The sequence below is a fragment of the Moschus berezovskii genome, chromosome 9 (genome assembly GCF_049115385.1).
Source record: "Moschus berezovskii isolate FMDL1 chromosome 9, NW_MosBer_1.0, whole genome shotgun sequence".
NCBI lineage: Eukaryota > Metazoa > Chordata > Mammalia > Artiodactyla > Moschidae > Moschus > Moschus berezovskii.
Genome location: NC_142468.1, coordinates 30640288 through 30666502, shown reverse-complemented (window position 1 = coordinate 30666502; position 26215 = coordinate 30640288). Strand labels below are relative to the sequence as shown.

Sequence of the window (26215 nt, the reverse complement as noted above, 5' to 3'; positions counted from 1 at the left end):
CCTGATGCAAAGAGCTGACTCATTTGAAAAGACCCTGATGCTGGGAAAGATTGAGGGCAGGAGGAGAAGGGGACAACAGAGGATGAGATGGTTGGATGACATCACTGACTCAATGGACATGGGTTTGGGTAGACTTAGGGAGTTGGTGATGGACAGGGAGGCCTGGCATGCTGCAGTTCATGGGGTCACAAAGAGTTGGACAAGATTTAGTGGCTGAAGGAACTGGAACATAAATGATACTGTTTCTAATTTCAGATTGCACTTGTTCATTGCTGGGGTCTATAGGAAAGCAATAATCTTTTGTGTATGGTATTATCCAACATTGCTATGATTATAATGGATTATTAGTTCTAAGACGGTTTTTTTGTTGTTCTTTTGGATTTTCTGTATAGACAATCATGTCATCTGTATGCAAGGAGAGCTCTGTGTTTTTCTTTGCAATCTGTCCATTATTTCCTTTCCTTGTCTTACTATATTAGCATTGACTTCTATGGTCATGTTGAAAAGGAGTAATGAGAGGATATAGTCTTGCTTTGTATTTGATTTTAGTTGGAAAATTTCTAGTTTCTCACCATTAAGTACGATGTTAGCTATAGGTTTTTTGTATCTAGTCTTTGTCAAGATTTTTAATTGACTTTTTTGCTCTTGAAAAAGTAAAGAAACAAGTGGATTGAAAATCTTGACAGAGGAATATAAGTGGTTAAATATTCTTGATAGAAAAAAGAATCTAAAAATAAGTTGTTCAGAGAGGAAAGAGGGCAGGCACCATTCTGGTTTTTAAAAAACAAAAGAAAACCATAAAAACATCTTTGGGAATGGATAATAACCAAGGATTTAGGCTTTTTCAGCAAATTTCCCTATGTTCTGCAGAATACAAGATTTTATTTGAAAAAGTTCCTAGCACTCTTGGAGGCAAAAGATTGTCCACATAACTGTCTTTTGGTTACTGCGTTGCCAGATGAAGTGAACTAGCAATTAGGAATGTTTTCTTTTGTTTTTCTTTTCTTTTTTTATAAGATTAGTTTTCATGTATATAATTTGAACATACATATTTTGTAAATATATAGAAGAATATCAGGCCACATAAATGCTGAACTTGACAGTTGTGTGTAACGTGTAGGAAGTAAGATGTGGAAGAGAAGGAAGTAGCACTTTTTTTTTTCTCTACATATTTCTATATTTGAACTTAAAAAAATAATTATTCTTTTGACAATTAAAATCAGAAAGGGAAAATTTGTATGGGTAGTAGATTATTTAAAATATCTTTAATGCTATTGAAATCCTTATGATTTAGATTAGAATCCTTATGATGTAGATTAGAATTGGAGATGTAGAACCAACTGTGGCAACAAATTATATGTCTGAGATTACAATATGACTTTCAGAAATATTGAACTGTTTTTATTACCTTGTTAACTGAATTATTGAATGGGTCTAGTCTCCAAGACCTTGAAATACTATATGGAATATTGAATTCTCTATAATAACTCAATGATTTTGAGTATTTCAGATAGCTCCTTGCCTATAAACATCTTTAGTCAGTGTAGTTATATAGTGTGCTCATTTTCTTTTCTTTTTTTTGAAGTAAGAAAGGGTAGCTTTATTACTTTGCCAGGCAGAGGGAGACACATGAACTCCAACCTTAAAAAGCCATGTGTCCCAACCTCAGAGTTTTGATGAAGGGTTTCATAACTATGGTTCAAGACAAAATTAGGGTGTGTATAGGGCCTGTACTCTAAAGTGTGCTCAGTTTCAGCTTCTCTAGTTGGATTTAATTTGCTCCAACCACAAAGATTAGGAGAAATGTACCACTCCCAATTTTCCCAGTCCCAAGTCAATTTTCTGGGGTTTTGTTGATCTTGAATAATGATGACTGTGATCTCTCTTCTCCCTTTTAGGGAGTTTTTGCCTGTATTTCTCGATGATTCTCTCCCTGCCTCCATTTTAATATAGAGACATGCCAAGGTAAATGTTAGTGTTTTACTAATAACCAACCTTAAATATTCTTATTTCTCTGTATCATTCTTTCCATTAGTGAACTACATGTTTCGAAGAAATCAACCTTTCCCTTACTTATTAGAATTTGTCTTTTTCCTTCTGTTATATATGTATATTTTTGGTGATGTAGAACAAGATAGGTCAAATTCCTGCCTTCCATTCTAATGGGGGTTACACATAAATAAATAAATAAACTTCAAATAATGCTAAGAAAGGAATGATTAGGATTGGTGTGGCCCTTATATACTGTGTTGGGCAGTATTACAGCTAGAGGACTACATACCCGTATGTTTAACTGTTCAAAAGTTATGAATCAAGCTACATCTTTAATGCAGCCTTAGTTACAACACTGCATCTTGAGTTCCCAGGAGCCTGTATCTTTAAGGCCCACAGGCTGAAGGGGCTGCTTGCTCCTGGTCAGCTTTTCATTTGTTAATCTGTTTAGTAGGATGGATCTGCTCAGGCTGGGCAGGGATGATTGGGTGGTGCCTGGACCCCTCTAAAACAATATATGAACTAACACTGTCAGTTCCCCCAGGAATCTCCTACAGAGAGTTAACCTTGCCACCTCCTTTCTTTTCAAACTGAAGACTTCTAAGAAGTTCTAAGCTCTTCCCCAAATTGTACTAGCCAAGAAGAGAGGAAAGAAGGGATGCAGGTATTTGGGAGACTTAGCTTGCCTGGGTAATCACTTTGGTGGATTTAGGGCAGCCAGCTTTAACTGATTAGAGATTTTATAAGTAGTCACTCTTGCTGAGATTTTTCAGGGCAGAAGCTGTGGTGACTTTTCTCCTTTGTCCACATATACGGGGTCAGTCTCAGTTCTTTATCCTCTTGCCTGAGGGGCCTCCTTCAGCCAGCACGTCTCTCCCTTTTGAGTAACTTCCACTGACTCAGTTGCTTACTGAACTTTAAAGGACTTCCTTACGAGGCTGAAAGTACGGGAAAGGTCTTTATTTTAGTGGTTATGGTATGCAGGGTTCTCTAAAGTGCAGGTCCCCGCCAGTCTGAGAGTGGACTTGATCCTAGACTGCTCTTTTATATGCCTCTTTGACTTCTCCCTATCCTGCTATCTGAATCCTCCTAGATCCTAAATCAATTTTCAAAAATTTGTGTATTTCTTTCATTTGTAAAATTATGCTGGTAAACTTTGGACCACCTATGTCTGAAGTAGACTCTAAATGAAAATGAACTTTTTTCCTGAAGGTTTTCAATAAAAACTTTAGGTAGTAATGATTTATTTTCCTGTGCCTCCTCTCCCAACCTCAAACACCCACCCAAACCGATAAAAGGCAAACTGTATACAGACTTATTGCCGATTTGAATACTAACTTAAAAGTTATGTTGTGTTTTTCTCCTTACAGGTGTGAAAGTTGTGTGGATTTACTCTTTGTGAGAGGAGCTGGAAACTGTCCTGAGTGTGGCACTCCACTTCGAAAGAGCAACTTCAGGGTACAGCTCTTTGAAGATCCTACTGTTGACAAGGAAGTTGAGATTCGGAAAAAAGTGCTAAAGATGTAAGTGTTAATGCTTGAATGATTCAGTTCACAAAGATTTTGACAGTTATTTCTATAATTGATGTAATTATTTACTTGTAGAAATGTGGACAGTTTGGCGAGTAGGTATAAATTGATCTATGTATTTGTTCAATGTTAAAAATTTATTAAGTTCTTCAAAAACTCAATAATATTATCTAACCTTTGTTAGAGAACAGTAAATCTTTTTTATTGAAAAATAATTATTTTTTATTTTTAGCTGCTGTGTGGCTTGCAGAACCTCAGTTCTTGACCAGGGAATGAACCTGGGCCACAACAGTGAAAGCCTGGAATCCTAACTACTAGGCCACCAGGGAACTCCCAAAGAATAAACCTTCTGAATTCATGGCTTCACAATTTATTTGCTTTATTTATTCTTTAATTAGTAAATATATATTGAGAACCTACTCTGTGCAAACAGTGTTATACCTATTAGGCCTTAAGTACGAAATGGCTTCCCAGGTGGTGTAGCAGTAAAGAATCTGCCTGCTAGTACAGGAGACATAAGAGACCTGGGCTTGATCCCTGGGTCAGGAAGATCCCCTGGAAACTCACTCCAGTATTCTTGCCTGGAAAGTTCCATGGACAGAGGAGCCTGGCAGGCTACAGTCCATGGAGTTGCAAAGAGTCGGACATGGTTGAGTGACTGAGCGTGCGTGCATGCACACACACACACATATGAAATGAGTGTAATAGCTACATACCTAGATCTTGTAATGCTTACAGTATAGTAACTTGGATAGCATTAAAATAGACAAACAAAACAAATATGTGATTATAAATTGGGAAAATGCTATGAAGTTAGGGACTAAATATTGTTATCAGTCAGTGATGTTAGGTAAGGCCTGAGGAGGTAACATTTGTTACTGAAAGCTATTAGAGAAAATTAGGGTTAGCTACAATTTATTTTGATACATCTCTCTGTGTGTATATGGGTACATAAATATTTCTAGTGTTCTTTTTCTCTTATGATTTAATTTCTTACTTTTTGTTAATAGTTTTGAATTAATCTCTCCTTTTGCTGTAAGCCACCATATTACTTTATAGGTTATGGTTAGAATTAATATCTATCTGTCTATCTAGGTGGTCTATATTTCAACTTTGTTCACCAGTTTTTTAGCATCATCTTTCTGGGTACTTTATCAATAATCCAAGCTGCTCTTTTATTTTTTGGATTACTTCTTGGAGATAGTCTCTCTTACATTCTTTTTGTTTTTTTGTTTATTTTAAAGTTATTTATTTATAACTGGAGGATAGTTGCTTTATAATGTTGTGTTGGTTTCTGCCATATATCAACATAAATCAGCCATAGGTAGATTCTCTTAGATTCTTATCTTTTATCATTAAGCCCTCTGATTTTCTAATTTTTCATAGGCATGTTACATTATTTATAGATTTTTTTCCTTATTTTTTTGCCATGTGAGATCTTAGTTCCCCAACCAGGGATCCAATCTGTGCCTCCTGTATTGCGAGCACAGAGTCTTAACTATTGGGCCACCAGAAAAGTTCCACATTGTTTATAAGTTTTCTTTATCTAGCATTCTTTAGATTATAACTGTCATGAAAAATAGGAAGGTGTCTTCTTTCTGAAAGTTAGTGAATCTATTTATTAGAAGCAAATAATATAAAAGCCAAATATTCCAATGATAGACCTTTTTAAGCTCATTTCCCATTTCATCAGTGTTCTGATTTCTTTATTTTTCCGTTGTCTTAGGATTTTACATATTGTACCATTCTCTTCACTCTACTCCTTCTAGGTAGTCAAAAGAATTTAAAACCAACATTCTTGGTCTAGTTACAAACCTGGTGTCAAGAAAACTGTTTTACACCATAAGCAGTTCTTTTTTATTTATCATGTATGAATTAGGTAAGAAGAAACCAGTTAGATAATATTAAAAGCAAGTGATATATAATATGTTAATTTTTTTCTTCTTAAAGATACAATAAAAGGGAAGAAGACTTTCCTAGCCTAAGAGAATATAATGATTTCCTGGAAGAAGTGGAAGAAATTGGTATGTATTTAATGCTTGTACTTCGGAATGCTAGCTTGTATGCTTTTATCTTTTAGATGCCTAAGAGAATATCTCATATAAAAGTCTCTGATAAATTTTGTTGTGGTAGTTGATCTTTACCTAATTACTTTCCATTGTACCTAAAGGACGTACTTAAGTAATAAACATTTTGTCTTAGGAAAAATATGATGAATTTGGAGATATGAGGGCCATAGGTAAAATCATGTCCAGAAGTGGGAGGTAGGAGTGACAGGTAAGAGCAAGTCTGAATATTAGGGCTTACAATACTGTCATTTTTTCCTTTACTGGATAAGGAAACTAGCCCAGATCATTTAATTTGAAAGTGATTCTGCTAATATGTATATTCACGAAGGACTGTCTTTACTTGTAATATGTTGACACTCTCTTAACCAAATTCTGCTTAGTTGACTTATTGGAGTAACTGATATTTCCCAGTCCTTCTATAACATGAATTGACTTATGATTGAAGCATAATCAATGCATAATGTATCCTGCCCATTAGAAGATGTCTTTAAGTATACTTCTGTACTTCTCTCACCAGTTCAGTTATATGTAAAGTTGATTGCATAGGTAATCAAACCTTCTTATGCCAGTTGTACTTTTTAATTGTAATTAATTTAAGTAGTTTGTAAGACTGGAAAAATTATAGAACTTTAGAAGGATTCTATTTCTGAAGTCCTTGGTCCACTTAAAAAAAATGGGAACTGAACAGTATAGATAACACTTATGGTTTATACAAGAAGGAAGCAGAATTCCCATTAAAAACTGTACCTTAACTGTGTTATTACATTAGAGAGTGACTGTACACTTCGTGCATATGCTTTAAGTTAAAATAAAGTGTTCAAGGAGTGTGCATATATGTTTCACTTCTTAGGCAGACTTTTTAAAGTAACCCACTACTGATCCTGATAATGTTGGACAAAGAGCAGTTCTTTGTCCAAGGCAAATTGGAAGTGGTCAAATAGGAGATGAGGAATCAGCGAACTAAAATGGACTGGAATGGGTGAATTTAACTCAGATGACCGTTATATATAGTACTGTGTGCAAGAATTCCTTAGAAGAAATGGAGTAGCCATCATGGTAAATAAGAGTCCGAAATGCAGTACTTTGATGCAGTTTCAAAAACAACAGAATGACCTCTGTTTGTTTCCAAGGCAAACCATTCAATGTCACGATAATCCAAGTCTATGCCCCGACCAGTAACGCTGAAGAAGCTGAAGTTTAACAGTTTTGTGAAGACCTACAGGACCTTCTAGAAGTAACACCCCAAAAACATGTCCTTGTCCTATAGGAGACTGGAATGCAAAAGTAGGAAGTCAAGGAACACCTGGAGTAACAGGCAAATTTGGCCTTGGAGCACAGAATGAAGCAGGACAAAGGCTAATAGAGTTTTGCCAAGAGAACGCACTGGTCATAGCAAACACCCTCTTCCAACAACATAAGAGAAGACTACACATGGACATCACCAGATGGTCAACATCGAAATCAGATTGATTATATTTTTTGCAGTCAAAGATGGAGAAGCTCTGTACAGTCATCAAAAAAAAGACTGGGAGCTGACTGTGGCTCAGATCATGAACTCCTTGTTTCCAAATTCAGACTTAAATTGAAGAAAGTAGGGAAAACCACTAGACCATTGAGGTATAACCTAAATCAAATTCCTTATGATTATACAGTGGAAATGACAAATAGGTTTAAGGGACTAGATCTGATTGATAGAGTGCCTGATGAAATATGGACGGAGGTTTGTGACATTGTATAGGAGACAGGGATCAAGACCATCCCCACGAAAAAGAAATGCAGAAAAGCAAAATGGCTTTCTGAGGAGGCCTTACAGATAGCTGTGAAAAGAAGCGAAAAGCAAAGGAGAAAATGAAAGATATACCCATTTAAATGCAGAGTTCCAAAGAATAGCAAGGAGAGATAAGAAAGCCTTCCTTAGTGATCAGTGCAAAGAAATAGAGGGAAAAAATAGAATGGGAAAGACTAGAGATCTCTTCAAGAAAATTAGAGACCCCAAGGAAACATTTCATGCAAAGATGGGCACAATAAAGGACAGAAATGATATAGACCTAACAGAAGCAGAAGATATTAAGAAAATACACAGAAGAACTGTACAAAAAAGATCTTCATGACCCAGATAAATCACGAAGGTGTGATCACTCACCCAGAGCCAGACATCTTGGAATGTGAAGTCAAGTGGATCTCAGGAAGCATCACTACGAACAAAGCTAGTGGAGGTGATGGAATTCCAGTTGAGCTGTTTCAGATCCTCAAGGATGATGCTGTGAAAGTGCTGCACTCAGTATGCCAGCAAATTTGGTAAACTCAGCAGTGGCCACAGGACTGGAAAAGGTCAGTTTTCATTCCAGTCCCAAAGAAAGGCAATGCCAAAGAATGCTCAAACTGCCGCACAACTGCACTCATCTCACATGCTGGTAAAGTCATGCTCAAAATTCTGCAAGTCAGGCTTCAACAATACATGAACCATGAACTTCCAGATGTTCAGGCTGGTTTTAGAAAAGGAGAGGAACCAGAGATCAATTTGCCAACATCCGTTGGATCATTGAAAAAGCAAAAGAGTTCTAAAAAAACATATACTTTTGCTTTATTGACAATGCAAAGCCTTTAACTGTGCAGATTATAACAAACTGTGGAAAATTCTGAAAGAGATGGGAATACCAGACCACCTGACTTGCCTCTCGAGAAACCTGTATGCAGGGCAGGAAGCAACAGTTAGAACTGGACATGGAACAACGGACTGGTTCCAAATAGGAAAAGGAGTACATCAAGGCTATATATTGTCACGCTGCTTGTTTAACTTATGTGCAGAGTACGTCATGAGAAACGCTGGGGTGCATGAAGCAGAAGCTGGAATGAAGATTGCCAGGAGAAATATCAATAACCTCAGATATTCAGATGATTATACAGTGGAAATGACAAATAGGTTTAAGGGACTAGATCTGATTGATAGAGTGCCTGATGAAATATGGACGGAGGTTTGTGACATTGTATAGGAGACAGGGATCAAGACCATCCCCACGAAAAAGAAATGCAGAAAAGCAAAATGGCTTTCTGAGGAGGCACCCTTATGGCAGAAAGCGAAGAACTAAAGAGCCTCTTGATGAAAGTGAAAGAGGAGAGTGAAGAAGGTGGCTTAAAGCTCAACATTCAGAAAACTAAGATCATGGCATTTGGTCCCATCACCTCATGGGAAATAGATGTGGAAACAGTGGAAACAGTGACAGACTTTATTTTCTTGGGGTCCAAAATCCCTGACGATGGTGACTGCAGCCATGAAATTAAAAGACACTTGCTCCTTGGCAGTAAAGTTATGACCAACCTAGACAGCATATTAAAAAGCAGAGACATTACTTTGCTAACAAAGGTGCGTCTAGTCAAAGCTATGGTTTTTGCAGTAGTCACCAATGGATGTGAGAGTTGAACTATAAAGAAAGCTGAGCTCTGAAGAATTGATGGCTTTGAACTGTGGTGTTGGAGCAGACTCTTGGACTTCTTGGACTTGAGGGTCCCTTGGACTGCAAGGCGTTCCAACAAGTTCATCATAAAGGAGATCAGTCCAGAGTTTTCAAAGGAGCGTCTGATGCTGAAGCTGAATCTCCAGTACTTTGGCCACCTGATGCAACGAACACACTCATTGGAAAAGACCCGGATGCTGGGAAGTATTGAAGGCGGGAGGAGAAGGGGATGACAGAGGATGAGATTATTGGATGGCTGCACCGACACAGTGGACATGAGATTGAGTAAACTCTGGGAGTTGGTGATGGACAGGGAGGCCTGGCGTGCTGCAGTCCATGGGGTCGCAGAGTCGGACATGACTGAGCGACTGAACTGAACCGGACTTACCTTACAGTCTGAGCCACCAGGGAGGAACAAACTTAGAATGGGTAGTAACTGAGAGAGATAGTTAAAAGGGATGTTTTTGATCTAGAGTATTTGAGTGAATAATTTCATTTAAGAAGTGAGTTAAAAAAGTGTAGGCCAGGATGAATTGCAGTATTCTGACCTTGAGCAGTTGTATGGTATTAATCTAGAAAATAAAAGTGGGAGAAGTGGCATCATTTTTTACTGTTTTGTTGGTGGAGAGTATGGAAATGAGGGAAAGACGTTTCAGCCCTTTTAAGTTTTGTTAGGGTATGAGTCCCATCACTTACTTAAGTATCATTGTTCTGATTGTTATGGTATAAATAAAAGTTTTTTTTTTTAAACTTACTTTTAAAATCTTGTTTCAGTAGCTGTTTATTTTGTGTCTTATTCATTCTTTTAAAGATGATTAGTTAGATGTTTGTGATATTGGCTGCTGCTGCTGCTGAGTCACTTTAGTCGTGTCCGACTCTGTGTGACCCCATAGACGGAAGCCCACCAGGCTCCCCCGTCCCTGGGATTCTCCAGGCAAGAACACTGGAGTGGGTTGCCATTTCCTTCCCCAATGTGTGAAAGTGAAAAGTGAAAGTGAAGCCGCTCAGTCGTGTCCGACCCTTAGCGACCCCACGGACTGCAGCCTACCAGGCTCCTCCATCCATGGGATTTTCTAGGAAAGAGTACTGGAGTGGCTTGCCATTGCCTTCTCCAGACGTGATATTGGCTATCTCTGTGTTAATCAAAAGCATAGTTTTCACAACTCTTGGGACAGGTATTTTAATCTGTTTTGCATATGGAGAGGAGGCACAGAGAGTTTAACTGTTGTTAGATCACATTGCTAATATATAATGTAGCCAGACTTTGAACATAGGTTTTCCTAATTCACAGAGCCCATGAAAGTACTTGGTAGTCTCAGAGACTAGTTAATAGCCTGAATCTAGAATATGGAGTGCTGGTTAGTAGAAGAGTTGGAGAAGACAAAAATCTGTATATTGGAGCTATAATTTTGAAGGATCTTTAAGAAGTTTGGTAGGAAGGAAGATCGGAAGGTGCTATTGGGGTTAGAGTGAAAAGAATAAAGTTGGTAGGATGGCTAAGGAGTCAGTGTTTGAGGATTTATAAATTGGGGATCAGTCACTGTTATAGAAATTCGTTATGAATCCTTTGAATATGATGAATATAAAAAGTTTAGAACGCTAGAATTTTGAGTAGTGGCATAAAAAATTACAGTAGAAGGGGGCACATATGAAGATGGACTTTCTTATAGCTTTGACAATGGGCCCTTTTCTGTGGTTATGACAATCTAAACATAAAAATCCCTGTTCCTTTTGCCCTCAGGGATTATCTCAAAGGTTTGTCCTTAGTTTCATAATAAACATATTATTCTTTTGGTTTCGGGTATTTTTGTTTTAAAAGGGTGAGAATGTCCTAAGGGCTTTAATTATGAATTCTGGATGTCAAAAAGACTGCAGAATTGCACTTAAATAACATTAAATCTTTCAGAAAATATAGTAAGTTTTTTGTTGGCTTTTAATACTTGATTCAAGACAGGTCAGCATCTAAGCCAGTAACCAGGATAGATAAAAGACCAAATAATTGTTATAGAAAATTCTTTTGTTTCTTCTAAGCTCTTATACCAATCTGCTTCATTGTATCATGAATGAGACTCGCCTCATCTGATGTTTTCAAAATTGTAATCCATTTTTGTGTTTTTCTCTTTTTGTTTTTTAAAGGAAGAGATTAGTATTACTTATGGTTATGATTTGCATCTATTATATTGCTATTACCTTTGCTTTCAAAATTAAAAAAAATGAAATAAACAAATTGGTTATTTGAGTTTCATTAAAATTCATAAAATTTTTAATAAGCATAAAATAGAAATTATAACAGATCAATTTCACTTAGAATTTAAGTTTATTGTTTCTAATTTCTATTTAATGAGAAGTTTTAATCAGCACATTGTCTAGCGTGGTGATAAATTTGTAAGTTTTTTAAATTGCTCTAAACATTCTAATAAAGTTCAACATAAGATATCAATTTGATTAACTTGTCAGTAGATTCATACTGTAGGAAACAAAGATTATTTTTTCCCTGTAGTTTCTCATTTGCTTACTTTGCCTTTCTAAATAATTCAATTTTGTTATTTATAAAGGTCATTTAAATTTAATCTGTATTTATAAAGATAATATAAATATTAGCATTGATTTCTTTGTTATTTTAGTTTTTTGAGATATGATTGATATGCAATATTATATTAGTTTCAGGTGTACAGCTTAGTGATTCCATATTTTTATGTATTATGAAGTGATCATTGCAATAAGACCAGTTACCATCTATTACTATAGAAAGTAATTACAGTATTATTGACTATACCTACTCCAGTACTCTTGCCTGGAAAATCCCATGGATGGAGGAGCATGGTAGGCTATTTGGGGTTGCAAAGAGTTGGACAGGACTGAGCAACTTCACTTCACTGACTATGTTCCCTATGTACATTACATCCCTGTGACATATAACTTATTTTAAACTCAAGTTTGTACCTCTTTATCCACTGTACCTGTTTTGTCTATCCCTCCCATACCCTTATTGGTTTATTTTTTTTCCTCTTGTAATAATTCAGCAAGCATTTCTTGAGCTCTTACCAGATATTTCTTTTTTTAATAGACTATTTTTAGAGCAGTTTTAGATTCACAGAAAAATTAAATGAAACGTGCAGAGAGTTCCCTTATACCCCTTGTACCTCACATACACACAGACTCCCCCACTATCTGCATACCCACCTGAATGACAAATTTGTTATAATCAATGAACCTACATTAACATACTGTCATCTCCCAAGGTCCATAGTTTACATTAGGGTTTACTCTTGATGTTGTACGTTTTGTGGGTTTGGATAACTATTTAATGGCATGTATCCTCTATTATAGTATTGTACAGAATAGCTTTACTACCCTGAAACTGCTCTGTGTTCTGCTTATTTGTCCCTTCTTCCCCTCAGTCCTTGGCAACCACTGATCTTTTTACTGTCTCCGTAGTTTTGCTTTTTTTAGGGTGTCAGTTGAAATCATACAGTGTGTAGCCTTATCAGTTGCCTTAGTAATACACATTTAAGTTTCCTCTATGTCTTTTCATGGTTTGATGTGCTGTGCTCAGTTGTGTCTGACTTTTTGTGACCCCATGGACTGTAGCCTGCCAGGTTCCGCTGTCCATGGGTTTTTCCAGGCAAGAATACTGCAGTGGATTGCCATTCCTCCTCTGGGGGACCTTCCTGACCCAGAGATTGAACCTGCATCTCTGGCATCTCCTGCATTGGCAGGAAGATTCTTTACCACTGCACCACCTGGGCTAAGCCTTTAATAGCTTATTATTATTTGGTGCTTAATAATATCTCATTGTCTGGATATACTCTAGTTTATTTATCTACTCAGACTACTGAAGGACATCTTGGTTGTTTCAGCAATGATGAATAAAGCTGCTGTAAACATTCATATGCAGGATTTTGTGTGGACATGGTTTTTAACTCCTTTGGATAAATATCAAGGAATGCAGTTGCAGGATTGTATGATAAGAGTATATTTCATTTTGTAAGAAACTCTCAAATTGCTTTTCAAAGTGCTGTGCCATTTTGCATTCCCACTGCAGTGTGAGTGTTCCTGTTTTTTCACATCCTTGCCAGCATTTGATGTCATTGTGTAGGAGCATGGATTAAAGCAGATTATTTAGGGTAGATCAAACCTGCTTATAGGTCAACCTAGAGGAAGCAGTTGTAAGTAATTGGAGAAGGAATCGAAGGGCTAATAATAGACGCATAAAGATTAGAGAAATCCAAGGGAGATCTGAATTGAATAATGGAATAGGAGAGACAGTGATGAGGACCCTTCTTTAGATGAGCTTATATTAACACTGAAAGGGGTATGGCAGTGGGTGGTACTTTAAAATATGAGTTTATATTCGTATAAATAAAAACATTTTTTTGTTCAGAGAGTTATAATAACCTTTAAATTTACATATGTAAACTTAGAAGGGAGTTAGGCATTTATAATTAAAATCACTTTGAATTAGAATTATAAAAAGATAGTTCTAACTTACTGAAAGTTTGTCTCCTTTCTGAACATGTTTCAGTGGCTTCTCTTACTCAACTATTCAAGTCTTCAGTTTTGGAGCCAGATTATCCTTTACCTTCCCTGTTAGGTTTTGGCTCTTATATATTTCATACTTTTCCAGATCTAGACTATATGAGAAATGATTCAGTCTTACATCCAGCTTTGTTAAAGATTAGAATAAAACCTGTTTTTGTTGGATAATATTTTTTATTCCTTTGGATAATTTTTCTGTTTTTGGAGCTTAGATTCTTTTCAGTATTTATTCTGACTAGTGTAGTAGATTTCAGACTTAGTTTTTTTATTTAAAAAAGTTAAGCAATCTTTTTTATACTTTTAAAGTTAAATGGGCAATATAAGATTCAAATCCAATGTGACTATGGCAAGCACACATCTTCGATTTTGTGAGGATATTCAGATCTTATATAGTCTGTGTGATAGTCTGAGAGTCTTTCTTTATTTTATTGGTTCAGAAAATCATAATTGCTGAACTAGAACTAGTTTCTATAAAGCAGGTGGTCAGTAAAAAGACACAATTGGAGCCATAAGGAATGACAACCTGATGAATTAAGAAATCATTGTGATGAATATTTGGTTTTCATTATCTTTGCAAGATGTATATTGAAACTGTATTTCATGTCACTGTTTCTTTTCTCATGCAGTTTTCAACTTGACCAACAATGTGGATTTGGACAATACCAAAAAGAAAATGGAGATATACCAAAAGGAAAACAAAGATGTCATTCAGAAAAACAAGTTAAAGCTGGTTGGTGCCAAGTATTTTCTTCTTCTTTTGTATTAGAAACTAGTGCTTCCACATGATCCTCTAAAAAGCTTTTTCTAAACCTAGTCATATTTACAAAGAATTTAGCTGAAATTAAGGCCAGAAATACTAGTATATTTATATATGCATATAGGTATGAGGCACACATTATGATAGCAAAAACAGTTTTGATGGCATTATTAAAATATATTCTATAAAGGAAAAATAATTGTATGTATGCAGAGATTTAATTATCTAACTTACACAGTTTAGCTGTCATTTCTTCAGTATAGCTTGGGTTTCTAGTTTTGGGGAAAGCAGAGATAATTGTTTTTAAGGTGCTATACCAGGAATTTGTAATCATTGGTGAAAATGATATAGGTATGTTTGGATTACATAGCTTGAATGTTTGGATTACATAGCTTGTATTTTCATCTTGTACTTAGATTTACTTGTTATAGTCTTCAAGTGTTTCATTAAGGCACTTCTTTCCTACAGTAAAACTCTTGAGGAATTGACATTCTATTCTGTTCATATCCAGCCTGGCTTCCTTAGAAAGGTGTCTCATTTCCGAGAGCATCAGTATGCTATAAAAATTACTCACTTTGCCCAGTAGCCTTCTCTGGGTACATCAGAAGATTCATGCACAATAGGTATGCCCAGGTAGCTTGTTGCATTAACTCTGTTTAACTTAATAAGGTTGTTCTTTTCAAGTGAGTGCTTTTTTCATTTATAGTTTTAAGCTAGCAAATAATATTGAGAGTTTAAATGAAAGAATGATCTAATTTTAGGCTGGTTATATTATTTTAAAGTAGGAATTTCTAATTAATGAAAACTTTATAACGATAGGTTATTGAATACAATTGACCCTTGAACAACACAGGTTTGAACTGTGCAGGTCCACTTAACACCTGGATTATTTTCAGTAGTAAATACTGCTGTACCACATGTTGAGAGATTGAATCCTTGGTTGCAAAACCTCAGACACAGGGAACCACTGATAAGGAGTGCAGACTAAACTATACATGAATTTTCAGCTGTGCCAAGGACCAGCATCCCTAATACCCCATGTTGTATAATGATCAACTTGTACTTTGTTTAATGCATGTTACAGTGACTACATTTATTCTTTATGTTAGTGTTTAGCACCTGGATCTGTTATAACTAAGTGTTTTGGTCAGTAATTCATCATCATTTATTAATTGATCATTCTATGATGAACATTTTATTTATTAGTGATACGTAGCTATTTGGTGTTGGCATAAGTACAGACATAGGACCATTTTTTAAGATGGTGCAAGTTCATGTATATCAGTAACTATGGTGTCTTTGGGTAGAGCCCAGTTCTGAAGTGGCCCAAGGAACGTGGACTATATGAATGATGTTTTTACTATCCTGAGGTAGCAACTTGCCTTTAATATCTTTGTGAATGTTGAAGTCTCACTGTTCCAAAAACATCAGAATTGTATCAAAAACGGGGAAAGAACTCAATCTCTTGTATAATTAGGCACATAAGATGACCCATTTCTGACAGAGAAACTATTACTGAGTTTGCTGTGGAAGCTGAAGCTGCAACACTTTGGTCAACTGCTGTGAAGAGCCGACTCATTGGAAAAGACCTTGATGCTGGAAAAGATTGAGGGCAGAAGGAGAAGGGCGTGACAAAGGATGAGGTGGTTGCATGTCATCATCTACTCAATGGACATGAGTTTGAGCAAACTCTGGGAGATAGTCAAGGACAGGGAAGCCTGGCATGCTGCAGGCCATGGAGTCGCAAAGAGTTAGACGTGACTTAGTGACTGAACAACAGCAGCAGTAGCAGCAGCAGCAACAACAACATACATTTCAAAATGATCGCCATTATAAGTCAAGTTACCATTATGATTGTATGGTTACCATCCTGTTACAAAGATTCTTGTTGACTATATTCCCCCATACTGTGCATTTCATACCTGTGACTTACTTATTTGTAAATGGAAGTGAAGTGAAGTGAAGTCGCTCAGTCGTGTCTGACTCTTTGCGACCTCATAGACTGTAGCCTAACAGGCTCCTCCGTTCATGGGATTTTCCAGGCAAGAATACTGGAGTGGGTTGCCATTTCCTTCTCTAGGAGATCTTCCCAACCCAGGGATTGAACCCGGGTCTCCCGCATTGTAGGCTTTACCATCTGAGTCACCATGGAAGTCTTCCATTTATAAATGGAAGTTCATACTTAATCTTTCTCACCTATTTCTTTCATTCCCCATCCCCCTTCCCCCCAGCAACCTCCTGTTTGTTCTCTGTATCTAAGACTGTTTTGTTATTTTTGGTTACTTGTTTTGTTTTTTCTATTCCAAATGTAAGTGAAATCATACAGTATTAGTCTTTCTTTGACTTTTTAAATTTTAGCATAGTACCATCTAGGTCAATCCAAATGGCAAGATTTCATTCTTTTTTTTTTAGTGGCTTAGTAATATTTGATTTTATATATTACATCTTTTTTACCCATTCTTCTGTTGATGGGTACTTAAGGTGCTTCTGTTATCTTGGCTTATTTAAATAATGCAGAAATGAATGTTGAGGTGCATATATCTTTTCAAATTAGTGTTTTGGTTTCCTTTGGATAAGAACCCAGAATTGCTTGATTGTAGTTGTAGTTCTATTTCTAATTTTTTGAGGAACCTTCTTATTTTCCATAGTGCTGCACCAGTTTACATTCTTAGGGTCCCCTTTTCTCCACATCCTTTCCAACATTTGTTATTTGTTGTCTTTTTGATGATGACCATTCTGACAGATGTGAGGTGATATCTCATTGTGGTATTCATTTGTATTTCCCTGTGGTTAGTGATGTTAAGCATTTATTCCTTTGCCTTTAGGCCATCTGTATGTCCTCTGGAAAAATGTCTGTTCAGGTTCTTTGCCCATTTTTAGTCAGGTTATTTGTGTTTTTTTGATGTTGAGTTCTGTGAGTTCTTTGTATATTTTGGACATTAACCTCTTACCAGATTTATTGTTTGCTACCCATGCTACCCGTTTGACATGGGTAGATGCCAAAGAGCATACTACCCATGTTGTCTTGTAAGAGTTTTATGGTTTCAGATCTTACACTTAAGTCTTAAATAATCCCTTTTGAGTTTATTTTTGTTGATGGTGTGAGAAAGTAGTCCTGTTTAATTCTTTCACATGTAGCTGTGTAGTTTTTCTAACACCATTTATTGAAGAGGCTGTCTTTTTCTTGTTGTATATCCTTGCCTCCTTTGTCATGGATTAATTGCCCATATAAGTGGGTTTACTTCTGGGCTCTCTATTCTATTCCACATTGATCTATATGTCTGTTTTTGTACTAGTACTTTGTTTTCTTGAATACTGTATCTTCATGTTGTACTTTGAAATCAGGTAATATGATACTTTGAGCTTTGTTGTTCTTTTTCAAGGTTGTTGTGACTGTTCAAGGTCTTTTATGTTGCCATACACTCAAAAAATTATTTGTTCTAGTTCTGTGAAAAATGTAGTTGATATTTTGCTTGGGATTGCACTGAATTTGTAGATTGTGTTGGGGTAGTATGGCCGTGTTAAAACTATTAATTCTTCATGAGCACAGTATATCTTTCCATTTGTTTGTGTTGTCTTCAGTTTCTTTTGTCAGTGTCTTACAATTTTCTCTTTATAGGTCTTTTACTTCCTTAGATTACTTCCTAGGTATTTTATTCTTTTTGGTGCAGGTATATGAGATTCTTTTCTCTTTCTCATAGTTTGTTGTTCAGTTCAGTTCAGTTCAGTTCAGTCGCTCAGTCGTGTCCGAATCTCCGCGACCCAATGAATCACAGCACGCCAGGCCTCCCTGTCCATCACCAACTCCCGGAGTACACTCAAACTCATGTCCACAGAGTCGGTGATGCCATCCAGCCATCTCATTCTTGGTCGTCCCCTTCTCCTCCCGCCCCCAACCTTTCCCAGCATCAGAGTCTTTTCCAGTGAGTCAGCTCGTCGCATGAGGTGGCCAAAGTATTGCAGTTTCAGCTTTAGCATCAGTCCCTCCAATGAACATCCAGGATTGATCTCCTTTAGAATGGACTCGTTGGATCTCCTTGCAGTATAAGGGACTCTCAAGAGTCTTCTCCAACACCACAGTTCAAAAGCATCGATTCTTCGGCGATCAGCTTTCTTCACAGTCCAGCTCTCACATCCATACATGACCACGGGAAAAACCATTGCCTTGACTAGACGGACCTTGGTTGGCAAAGTAATGTCTCTGCTTTTTAATATACTATCAAGGTTGGTCATAACTTTCCTTCCAAGGAGTAAGCGTCTTTTAATTTCATGGCTGCAATCAGCATCTGCAGTGATTTTGGAGCCCAAAAAAACAAAGTCTGACACTGTTTCCACTGTTTTTCCATCTATTTCCCATGAAGTGATGGGACCAGATGCCATGATCTTTGTTTTCTGAATGTTGAGCTTCAAGCCAACCTTTTCACTCTGCTCTTTCACTTTCATCAAGAGGCTTTTGAGTTCCTCTTCACTTTCTGCCATAAGGGTAGTGTCATCTGCATATCTGAGGTTATTGATATTTCTCCCAGCAATCTTGATTCCAGCTTGTGCTTCTTCCAGCCCAGCGTTCCTCATGATGTACTCTGCATAGAAGTTAAATAAGCAAGGTGACAATATACAACCTTGACGTACTCCTTTTCCTTTGTGGAACCAGTCTGTTGTTCCATGTCCAGTTCTAACTGTTGCTTCCTGACCTGCATACAGGTTTCTCAAGAGGCAGGTCAGGTGGTCTGGTATTCCCATCTCTTTCAGAATGTTCCACAGTTTATTGTGATCCACACAGTCAAAGGCTTTGGCATAGTCAATGAAGCAGAAATAGATGTTTTTCTGGAACTCTCTTGCTTTCTCCATGATCCAGCGGATGTTGGCAATTTGATCTCTGGTGCCTCTGCCTTTTCTAAAACCTGCTTGAACATCTGGGAGTTCACGGTTTACATATTGCTGAAGCCTGGCTTGGAGAATTTTGAGCATGACTTTACTAGCGTGTGAGATGAGTGCAATTGTCCGGTAGTTTGAGCATTCTTTGGCATTGCCTTTCTTTGGGATTGGAATGAAGACTGACCTCTTCCAGTCCTGTGGCCACTGCTGAGTCTTTCAAATCTGCTGGCATATTGAGTGCAGCACTTTCACAGCATCATCTTTCAAGACTTGAAATAGCTCAACTGGAATTCCATCACCTCCACTAGCTTTGTTAGTAGTGATGCTTTCTAAGGCCCACTTGACTTCACATTCCAAGATGTCTGGCTCTAGGTCAGTGATCACATTATCGTGACTATCTTGGTCGTGAAGATCTTTTTTGTACAGTTCTTCTGTGTATTCCTGCCACCTCTTCTTAATATCTTCTGCTTCTGTTAGGTCCATACCATTTCTGTCCTTCATCGAGCCCATCTTTGCATGAAATGTTCCCTTGGAATCTCTAATTTTCTTGAAGAGGTCTCTTGTTTTTCCTATTCTGTTGTTTTCCTCTATTTCTTTGCATTGATCACTGAGGAAGGCTTTCTTATCTCTCCTTGCTATTCTTTGGAACTCTGCATTCAGATGCTTATATCTTTCCTTTTCTCCCTTGCTTTTCGCCTCTCTTCTTTTCACAGCTATTTGTAAGGCCCCCTCAGACAGCCATTTCGCTCTTTTGCATTTCTTTTCCATGGGGATGGTCTTGGTCCCTGTCTCCTGTACAATGTCACGAACCTCCGTCCAGAGTTCATCAGGCACTCTATCAATCAGATCTAGTCCCTTAAATCTATTTCTCACTTCCACTGTATAATCATAAGGGATTTGATTGAGGTCATATCTGAATGGTCTAGTGGTTTTCCCTACTTTCTTCAATTTAAGTCTGAAATTCGCAATAAGGAGTTCATGATCTGAGCCACAGTCAGCTCCTGGTCTTGTTTTTGCTAACTGTATACAGCTTCTCCATCTTTGGTTGCAAAGAATATAATCAATCTGATTTCGGTGTTGACCATCTGGTGATGTCCATGTGTAGAGTCTTCTCTTGTGTTGTTGGAAGAGGGTGTTTGCTATGACCAGTGCATTCTCTTGACAAAACTCTATTAGCCTTTGTCCTGCTTCATTCCGTGCTCCAAGGCCAAATTTGCCAGTTACTCCAGGTGTTTCTTGACTTCCTACTTTTGCATTCCAGTCCCCTATAATGAAAAGGACATCTTTTTTGGGTGTTAGTTCTAAAAGGTCTTGTAGGTCTTCATAGAACCGATTAACTTCGGCTTCTTCAGCATTACTGGTTGGGGCATAGGCCTGGATTACTGTAATATTGAATGGTTTGCCTTGGAAACAAACAGAAATCATCCTGTCATTTTTAAGATTGCATCCAAGTACTGCATTTCGGACTCTTTTGTTGACCATGATGGCTACTCCATTTCTTCTAAGGGATTCCTGCCCACAGTAGTAGATATAATGGTCATCTGAGTTAAATGGTCATCTGAGTTAAATTCACCCATTCCAGTCCATTTTAATTCACTGATTCCTAGAATGTCGACGTTCACTCTTGCCATCTCCTGTTTGACCACTTCCAATTTGCCTTGATTCATGGACCTAACATTCCAGGTTCCTATGCAATATTGCTCTTTACAGCACCGGACCTTGCTTCTATCACTGGTCACATCCACAGCTGGGTATTGGTTTTGCTTTTGCTCCATCCCTTTATTCCTTCTAGAGTTATTTCTCCACTGAGCTCCAGTAGCATACTGGGCACCTACTGACCTGGGGAATTCCTCATTCAGTATCCTATCATTTTGCCCTTTGTTACTGTTCATGGGGTTCTCAAGGCAAGTATACTGAAGTGGTTTGCCATTCCCTTCTCTAATGGACCACATTAGGCTGTGGTCCATGTGATCAGATCGGCTAGTTTCCTGTGATTATGATTTCAGTTTGTCTGCCCTCTGGTGCCCCCTAGCAATACCTACCGTCTTATTTGGGTTTCTCTTACCTTGGTCGTGGAAAATCTCTTCACAGCCGCTCCAGCAAAGTGCAGCCGCTGTACCTTACCTTGCTTGAGGGGTATCTCCTCAAGGCCGCCCCTCCTGACCTTGAACGCGGAGTAGCTCCTCTAGGCCCTCCTGCGCCCGCGCAGCCACCGCCTATTGGACGTAGGGTAGCTCCTCTCCGCCGCCGGCCCTGGCCTCAGGCGTGGGGTAGCTCCTCACGGCCGCACCTCTTTGCGTCGTTCGTTGCGCCCAGTGTAGAGAAATGCAGCAGATTTTTGTAGATTAATTTTATATCCTGCAAGTTTACTGAATTCATCGGTGAGTTCTATAGGTTTTTTGGTGGCATGTTTAGAATTTTGTATATATAGTATTGTGCCATCTTCAAACATTGACAGTTTTTCTTCTTCCTTTCCAGTTGGAATTCTTTTTCTTTTTTTGTTTGATTGCTGTGGCTAGGATTTCTAATACAATACTTCCAATACTTTATTTTTTAATAAAAGTGGCAAGAGTGAGCATCCTTGTCTTGTTCCTGATCTTAGAGGAAATGCTTTCAGCTTTTCACTGTTGAGTATAACATTAGTTATGGGCTTGTCATATTTGGCCTTTATTGTTTGATGTTAATTCTGTGGCCACTTTGTTTAGAATTTTATTATAAATGAATGTTGAATTTTATCAAAATCCCTTTTTACATCTACTGAGATGACCATATGCTTTTTATTTTTCAATTTATAAATGTGGTATGCAACATTGATTGATTTGTGGGTATTGAACCATCCTTGCATTCTTGGGTATAAATCCCACATGATTGTGGTATATGATCCTTTTAATGTATTGTTGAATTTGGTTTTGCTAATATTTTGTTGAAGAGTTTTGCATCTATGTTCATCATAACTGACCTTTTTCATCTTCACTCTGCTACCTATTTCTCCTATTATTTTCTTTATCTAAGTGTTCAAGCCATATCTGGTTAGTCTTCATATACTGTTTTTTAAAAAACTTTATTAGAAATTGAAGCATAATTGTTTTACAGTGTGCTGGTTTCTGCTGTATAATAATGAGTCATAATTGGATAGAGTGTATATGTCAATGCTACTTTCTCAATTTGTTCTACCAAATATATGATACATTTGTTTTTTTCTTTATGACTTATTTCACTCTGTATTGTAGGCTCTCGCTTCATCCACCTCATCAGAACTGACTCAAATTTGTTGGTTTTTATGGCTGAGTAATATTCCGCTGTATATATGCACCACATTTTCTCTATCCTTTCATCTGTTGATGCACATCTGGCTTGCTTCCAAGTCCTGACTATTGTAAATAGTGCTGCCATGAACATTGTGGGTATATGTGTCTTTTTGAATTGTGGTTTTCTCAGGTTATATGCCCAGTAGTGGAATTTCTGGGTCATATGGTAGTTTTATTCTTAGTTTGTTAAGGAATCTCCATACTGTTCTCCACAGTGGCTGTATCAATTTACATTTCCACTAACAGTGCAGTTGAGTTGAGTTCAGTCGCTGAGTCATGTCCCACTCATTGCGACCCCATGAATCACAGCATGCCAGGCCTCCCTGTCCATCACCGACTCCTGGAGTTCACTCAAACTCATGTCCACAGAGTCGGTGATGCCATCCAGCCATTTCATTCTCTGTCGTCCCCTTCTCCTCCCGCCCCCAATCCCTCCCAGCATCAGAGTCTTTTCCAGTGAGTCAACTCTTCGCATGAGGTGGCCACAGTATTGGAGTTTCAGCTTCAACATCAGTCCTTCCAATGAACAACCAGCACTGATCTCCTTTAGAATGGACTGGTTGGATCTCCTTGCAGTCCAAGGGACTCTCAAGAGTCTTCTCCAGCACCACAGTTCAGAAGCATCAATTCTTCGGTGATCAGCTTTCTTCACAGTCCAACTCTCACATCCATACATGACCACGGGAAAAACCATAGCCTTGACTAGACGGACCTTTGTTGGCAAAGTAATGTCTCTGCTTTTTAATATGCTATCTAGATTGGTCATAACTTTCCTTCCAAGGAGTAAGCGTCTTTTAATTTCATGGCTGCAATCAGCATCTGCAGTGATTTTGGAGCCCCAAAAAATAAAGTCTGATACTGTTTCCACTGTTTTGCCATCTATTTCCCATGAAATGATGGCACCAGATGCCATGATCTTAGTTTTCTGAATGTTGAGTTTTAAGCCACCTTCTTCACTCTCCTCTTTCACTGTCATCAAGAGGCTTTTTAGTTCCTCTTCACTTTGTGCCATAAGGGTGGTATCATCTGCATATCTGAGGTTATTGATATTTCTCCTGGCAATCTTCATTCCAGCTTGTGCTTCTTCCAGCCCAGCGTTCCTCATGATGTACTCTGCATATAAGTTAAATAAGCAAGGTGACAATATACAGCCTTGACGTTCTCCTTTTCCTATTCAGAACCAGTCTGTTATTCCATGTCCTGTTCTAACTGTTGCTTCCTGACCTGCATACAGGTTTCTCAAGAGGCAGGTCAGGTGGTCTGGTATTCCCATCTCTTTCAGAATTTTCCACAGTTTATTGTGATCCACACAGTCAAAGGCTGGGTTCTCTTTTCTCCACATCTTCAGCATTTATTGTTTGCAGGTTTTTGATGATGGCCATTCTGATTGGTGTGGCTTCCCTGGTAGCTCAGTTGGTAAACAGTCTGCCTGCAATGTGGGAGACTTGGGTTCAATCCCTGGATTGGGAAGATCCCCTGGAGAAGGAAATAGCTACCCACTCCAGTGTTCTTGCCTGGAGAACTCTATGGACAGAGGAGCCTGGTGGGCTAAGTTCATGGGGTCACAAAGAGTTGGACACGACTGAGTGACTTAACACTTTCACTTTCATTCTGATTGGTGTGAGATGATACCTCATTGTAGTTCTAATTTGCATTTCTCCAATAATGAATGATGTTGAGCATCTTTTCACGTGTTTATTGGCCATCTATATGTCTTCTTCGGGGAATCATATACTGTTGTTAGCCTTTCCTTATGGTTTTTCAAACCTAGTTCCTCCTCTAATTTATATTATCATTACTTTACATAGTATTCATTATTTCTTACTTGAGTTGTTGAAATATTCCTCTGAGTCTTCCTGTCTTCAGTCTTGAACCCCAGTGATCTGTATTCTTCACTGCTTCTAGTCATCTTTCTAAATTCTTTGCCTCACCAGTTGCCTTCAGTTCAGTTCAGTTCAGTTGCTCAGTCGTGTCTGATTCTTTGCGACCTCATGAATCACAGCATGCCAGGCCTCCCTGTCCATCACCAACTCCCGGAGTTCACTCAAACTCATGTCCATCGAGTCAGTGATGCCATCCAGCCATCTCATTCTCTGTCGTCCCCTTCTCCTCCCGCCCCCAATCCTTCCCAGCATCAGAGTCTTTTCCAGTGAGTCAACTCGTCGCATGAGGTGGCCAAAGTATTGGAGTTTCAGCTTCAGCATCAGTCCTTTCAATGAACACCCAGGATTAGTACGGCATAAATGCATCCCTTAGTATGGTATGGTCAATTCTCCATCATCTGCCTTCTGCTAGCCTCTCCAGCTTTATCAAGAGCTTTCCCCAACTTCATACTTATGACTTGGTCATACCAAGCATTCCAGCTTGATTCGTGTCTTTTTACCTTTGTTTTCTCTGCCTAAATGGCTCTTCTACTCTGCAGTGGGGTTAAATACCTACTGTTTGAAACCTGCTCAGCCTTCATGTTTTACTTACCTAGGGCTGTTAAATTACCCAAAACTGGGTGATTTATAACAATGAAATTTGTATCTTACAGGAACAGGCTTCTGTAAGCTAGAAGTCTGAAGTCAAGGTGTCATCAGGGTCATGGTCTCTCTGAAAGCTCTAGGGAGGAATCTTTGTTTCTTTTAGCATCTTTGGCACCACTCTGATCTCTGCCTCTAACTTCCCATGGCCTTCTTCCCTGTGTGTCTGTATCCAAGTTTCCAGTATGACCTACCTTAACTTGGTTACATATGCAAAGACCCTATTTCCAAATAAAGTCACATTTATGGTTACCATGGGTTAAGAACTTCAACATGTATTTTGGGAGCACACATTCAAGCCATAACACTCCATGAAATCTTTTCTAACTCTGCCTGTCCTCCATCATAGCATGGGGAATTAACCACTCTATTAATTTCGTCCCCACCATACTCTGTGTAAACCTATCACTTGTTCTACTTATTGCTGATGTGACACTGTTTTATTGTGAGACATCCTTTTCTGCTTATGGACCTACAGTCTAGTAATTCACTTTTCCAGCCTTCATATCTTACCCCCTAACTTTGTACATTTATTCCTTGTAGTTTTTCTAGATCAAGTTTGAATTTTCTTCTCCACTGGGTGCCTGAGTTAGAATAGCAATCTCAGTAATAGAAATTTTTTAAATTATAGGGGAGAAATGCTACTAGAACTTAGCAACTGACTTAATTTAAGGGGGATGGGGTTGAGGGAGAAGGAGTAATAAAGATGACTTTGAGGTTTCAACTTAAGTTAACCGAGAGGTGGGTGTGCAATTAGCAGAAATCAGGAATACAGGAGGGTGATCAGCTTAGGGAAACCAAATGCCGAACTTAATTTTGGATATACTGAGTTTGAATTATAAGGGAAATATTTTTTTCATTTGGGAAACGTGTTTATTTTTGGGAGTTTATCTAATTTGTGAATTGATATAATCTTAACAGAGAGTAGATTAATAGAGATTAATAATATGTAATATTATTTTACATAAAAATATACTTTTCTGTGAGGTCTCTGTTAATTCATGTTAGTGATTTCAAAACATATTATATTCTTTCCCTCTATTCTGTATTTGCCTCAAGGTGCCATAAATTCTCAGTATTATGTTGAATTAAAAAAAGGTATGGCACCCACTCCAGTACTCTTGCCTGGAAAATCCCATGGATGGAGGCGCCTGGTAGGCTGCGGT

The 26215-nt window shown here is 38.0% G+C and overlaps 1 protein-coding gene across 5 annotated transcripts in view; it reads left to right on the top strand.

Annotated features, from left to right (window-relative positions):
- The window catches only part of MNAT1 (MNAT1 component of CDK activating kinase), a 207789-nt gene that overhangs the window by 40716 nt on the left and 140858 nt on the right, over positions 1 to 26215 (top strand). For 4 of the 5 annotated variants that reach the window (XM_055435772.2, XM_088839554.1, XM_055435775.2 and 1 more), the window contains exons 2-4: positions 3363 to 3515; positions 5472 to 5545; positions 14211 to 14314. In XM_055435772.2, the coding sequence (XP_055291747.1) occupies positions 3363 to 3515; positions 5472 to 5545; positions 14211 to 14314 (331 nt within the window). Of the gene's footprint in view, positions 1 to 1898; positions 1966 to 3362; positions 3516 to 5471; positions 5546 to 14210; positions 14315 to 26215 lie in introns of all 5 variants that reach the window. The other variant, XM_055435774.2, reaches the window with a different exon arrangement.